The sequence below is a fragment of the Ascaphus truei genome, chromosome 16 (genome assembly GCF_040206685.1).
Source record: "Ascaphus truei isolate aAscTru1 chromosome 16, aAscTru1.hap1, whole genome shotgun sequence".
Taxonomy (NCBI): Eukaryota; Metazoa; Chordata; class Amphibia; order Anura; family Ascaphidae; genus Ascaphus; species Ascaphus truei.
The window spans coordinates 18336934-18342235 of NC_134498.1; the positions used below are offsets into that span (position 1 = coordinate 18336934).

The 5302-nt window shown below is 40.1% G+C and overlaps 1 protein-coding gene across 1 annotated transcript; it reads left to right on the forward strand.

The window, feature by feature from the left end:
• Positions 1–547: 547 nt before the first annotated feature.
• Positions 548–3997, forward strand: LOC142467222 (uncharacterized). Its single transcript, XM_075572657.1, has one exon. It carries the CDS (start codon positions 1685–1687, stop codon positions 3995–3997), a length of 2313 nt encoding a protein of 770 aa, XP_075428772.1. The 5' UTR covers positions 548–1684.
• Positions 3998–5302: the final 1305 nt, after the last annotated feature.

Consider the following 5302-nt stretch of genomic DNA (forward strand, 5'->3'; position numbering starts at 1 on the left):
CACACAAATTATATGTACTGCACCACACAATGCACACACCCATTTCACACACATTGAAATCCACGCACACAATGCTAACAAACAACTCACAACGGAATACACAATAGGTCAACAACAAATCCTCACAACCACAACATCAACACCAACACATTACACACAACAACATCACACACTAATTCCATTTAATACACACACAGCAGGTATATCAAACGCACAAATACACACACAGCATCCTAACACAACTACTCAACAACACACACACACACACACAACATCACCTGCTAATGAAACACTACAGCGCCAAACATGCCTTGCACAACAAAGAGACAGAGCCAGAATCAGAAGAGCAACACAACGAGAACAACAACAACAAAAACACAGAGACACACCCACTACATCAACAGACGCTCACACTACAGAACACCAACAACGTACTACAACATCCAGACCCTCAGAGACTACAGAACAGCATGAGGCACGCCTTGCAAAAGACCAACAACGTGCTACAACATCACGAGACACATAGACTACAGAACATCATGAAATACGTCTGCAGAAAATGCGACTACGAGCTACAACAAGAAGAGCCACCGAGACTCCACAACAACATGAAACACGCCTTGCTAAAGACAGAACAATACGGCGCACATCAAAACAACACCAAGACACACCAACACACACAGTACAACAAGCACTACAAGACACACATACTACATGTACGCATTCAACTAATTACACTTTGCTACGTGCCGCTTTCATATATAATCCACACATACTATACCAGCAACATCCAAAGGTCAACATTGGACACATGGACACTATATGTCGCTACTGTCAAGCAAAAAAATTCCAACATGAATCAGCTGGAATGTGCTGCAGCAATGGCAAAGTTCAGCTACCACCTCTACACTCACCCCCAAATCCACTTCTTTCATACATGTCAGGGACAACTTCAGAATCTAAACATTTCCTACAAAACATACGCAAATACAACTCCTGTTTCCAAATGACATCCTTTGGTGCTACATCCATAGTTGAACAAATTGGATTTAAAAGTACTTTTAAAGTACAAGGTCAAGTTTACCACAGGGCCGGCTCTCTTCTCCCATTACCAGACCAAGATCTACAATTCTTGCAAATTTACTTCATGGGCGATGAACAACAAGAAGCTGATCAACGATGCCATTGGATACCCAATACAAGACGTGACATTGTCATCTCCTTACAAAGGATGTTACATCAACACAACCATCTCATTAACACATTCAAAACATCACTTGAACGCATGCCAACTGATGACTATCAAGTCATTATCCGAGCCGACAAAACACCAGTGGGTCAACATGAACGTCGCTTTAATGCACCTCAAATCAACGAAGTCGCTATTGTTATAGCGGGGGAACAATTTAATACACGGGACATAATTCTTCAGCGGCGCGCTCATTCACTCACACGCATTTCTGAAACACATCGCTCATATGATGCTCTTCAATACCCTCTCATACTTTGGAACGGTGACGATGGCTATCACTTCAACATCATGCAAGTACACCCAACTTCAAAGGCAAACACTAACAAAACTGTATCCGCTATGGACTTCTACGCTTACAGATTAATGATATGAGATGCATCGCAAAACCACATTTTACATTGTCGACAACTATTTCATCAGTTTATTGTTGACATGTATGCTAAAATTGAAAGTGAGCGTCTTCTATACATACGCTTACATCAAAAAAAACTACGCGTTGATCAATACATACATCTCAGGGATGCTGTTGGCAACGATGGTAACGTTGAGAACATTGGAAAAATGTTCATTCTACCAGCAACATTCACGGGAAGTCCTCGACACATGCACGAATATGCTCAGGACGCTATGGCATATGTTCGCGCATATGGACGACCAGACTTTTTTATTACATTTACATGTAATCCAGCTTGGCCAGAAATAAAACAAGAACTTCAGGATGGACAGGCTCACAGTGATCGACACGACTTAATCGCAAGAGTATTTCGCCAAAAACTCATCACATTAATTCACATCATCACTAAGACTTATATATTTGGACAAACACGATGCTGGATGTACTCAATAGAATGGCAGAAAAGAGGTCTTCCACATGCTCATATTCTTATATGGCTCAAAGAAAAACTACATTCCATTGACATCGATAACGTTATCTCTGCTGAGTTGCCTAATCCTCAAGAAGACCCTATACTATTTGCAATAGTCACTAAAAATATGATTCATGGACCATGTGGAAACATCAATATTCATGCACCATGTATGAAAGACGGTAAATGCACCAAACAATTCCCTAAAACATTCATTACAGACACACATAGTGGAGATGATGGATATCCTCAATATCGAAGACGCGCTCCCACAGACGGCGGATACACAGCAACAATTACTATTCGCAACAACAAACACATCCAAGTCGACAACAAATGGGTTGTTCCATATTGTCCACTTCTAACAAAAATTTATAACGCACACATTAATGTGGAATACTGTAATTCTGTTAAATCAATTAAATACATTTGCAAGTATGTCAACAAAGGAAGCGACATGGCCATTTTTGGAATCACAAATGAACACATCCATGACGAAGTTACACTCTACCAGCTAGGAAGATATATAAGTAGTAATGAAGCCGTTTGGAGGATTTTCGCTTTTCCCATTCACGAACGACACCCAACCGTTGTTCACCTGACTATTCATTTAGAAAATGGACAGAGAGTATATTTCACACCTGCCAACGCAGAGGCACTTGCTGCTCAACCACCAAACACTACTTTAACTGCCTTCTTTCAATTATGTCAACACGACTCTTTTGCACGCACATTGCTTTATCCACAAACTCCACGATATTACACTTGGAATGCATCCACAAAACAGTTCAAGAAAAGAAAGCAGGGCACACCTGTTCCCGGAACTGATGCCCTTGCAAGTGAAGCCTTAGGGCGTGTCTACACAGTTCACCCAAACAACGCTGAATGCTTCTTTCTCAGAATTCTACTTCATACCGTTCCAGGCCCAACATCTTTTGACGCTATAAAAACTGTCAACGGTCAAGTGTGTGAGACTTATCGAGAAGCTTGCCAAAAACTTGGATTACTAGAGGATGATCAACACTGGAATACTACATTAGCCGAAGCTGCATTACAGTCATTGCCAACCAAAATTCGAAATCTTTTTGCCATTATCCTTACCACGTGCAACCCATCAAACCCCAACACTCTATGGAACACATATCGAGAAAGCATGAGTGAAGATATACTTCACAAAGCACAGAGACACAACCCATCACTCAATGTTACCTTTTCACCTGACATTTTCAACGAGGTACTCATATTGTTAGAAGATACATGTCTCTCTATCAATAACAAAACACTACTTCAATTAGGTCTAGAAGCTCCCCAACGTCATCATCACGATGTACTCAATACAGACCTTATGCGAGAGAAACAATACAATATTTCCATACTACAAGAATATGTTGCCACAAGAAAACCAATGTTAATTCCACAACAACTTAACACCTATGACAACATCATGCAGCACATAAACAACGAACAAGGTGCAATCCTGTTTCTTGATGCTCCAGGTGGAACAGGCAAAACATTTCTCATAAATTTACTCCTTGCAGAAATAAGAATGCACAATCATGTTGCACTTGCACTTGCATCATCTGGCATTGGAGCCACTCTTATGGATGGAGGAAGAACTGTGCACTCAGCTCTTAAATTACCACTAAACATTGCTCATGAAGAAAACCCAACATGTAATATTACCAAGACATCTGGCCAAGCCCGTGTTCTTCAAATTTGCAAACTTATTGTTTGGGATGAGTGTACCATGGCGCATAAAAAAGCACTTGAAGCCCTTAATAGAACCTTGCAAGACTTGCGTAACAATAAACAAATAATGGGTGGTGCTGTCATTCTTTTAGCTGGTGATTTCAGACAAACACTTCCAGTCATACCATGATCCACACCAGCAGACGAACTTCATGCATGCCTTAAATCCTCTATTTTATGGCGACATGTCAAACATTTTCCATTAACAACCAATATGCGAGTCCAACTTCTCGGCCACTCAAATGAACAACTTTTTGCACACACACTTCTTCAAATAGGTGAAGGCACTTTACCTACTGACTTAACATCAGGTGAAATTGCTTTTCCCACACATTTTTGTCACATGATGACATCACTTGAAGATCTCATACATCACGTCTATCCAAATCTCTTACACAATTACACAAACCACCAGTGGCTCTGTGAAAGAGCCATCCTTGCTGCCAAAAATACTTCTGTCAATGACATCAATCATCAAATTCAAGACATTATTCCAAACACAATTACTCAATACAACTCAATCGATACAGTTGTGGATTGCGATGAAGCCGTTAACTATCCACCTGAATTCCTACACTCCCTCGAACCATCAGGGATGCCACCACATCATCTTCGCCTCAAAGTTGGAGCACCCATCATGCTACTTCGCAACCTACACACACCTAACCTTTGTAATGGAACCAGACTGTGCATAAAAACATTGATGCCCAACCTAATTGAAGCTACTATCTTAACTGGCAACGCCAAAGGCCAAGATGTCTTCATCCCCCGCATTCCACTCATTCCTACAGACATGCCTTTTACTTTCAAACGGCTACAGTTCCCCATCAAACTAGCTTTTGCTATCACCATTAACAAAGCACAAGGACAATCTATAAAGTGCACTGGTATCAACTTAGAATCACCATGTTTCTCCCACGGCCAGTTATATGTTGCGTGCTCTAGAGTTGGATCCCCCCAACAATTGTACATCTTTGCTCCAACTGGAACTACCAAAAATGTCGTTTACAAACAAGCATTACAATGAACATTGACTTTCCTCAATTTCCATGAACTCTACATATTGCCATAAGAAATTACAAAAAAATGAAAGACACTCAATACACTACTGTCATCTTTTATTACTACATTATTTTACAACACACACTTTAATATTACATCAAATACACTCCTCTCAACAATGGACATTCACATCTTTCAAGAAGCATTTCCAACAAAAACATTTTCAAAAATAACTACTGTAACAACTAACATACACTTCAAACATTTGCCCTCATATACATGTGCTTTCTACTACTGTTGATTTACAAACACAATTCTAACTAATATTACATAACATTGGCATCACATTACAACTTTCACATACAACATTTACACATACTTATTCACACTTCACATCCCGGGCAACGCCGGGTTTCTCAGCTAGTATATATAT

Bases quoted from the DNA above. Each gene is read 5' to 3' on its own strand.
- LOC142467222 (XM_075572657.1), top strand. From the start codon at position 1,685: ATGTATGCTAAAATTGAAAGTGAGCGTCTTCTATACATACGCTTACAT.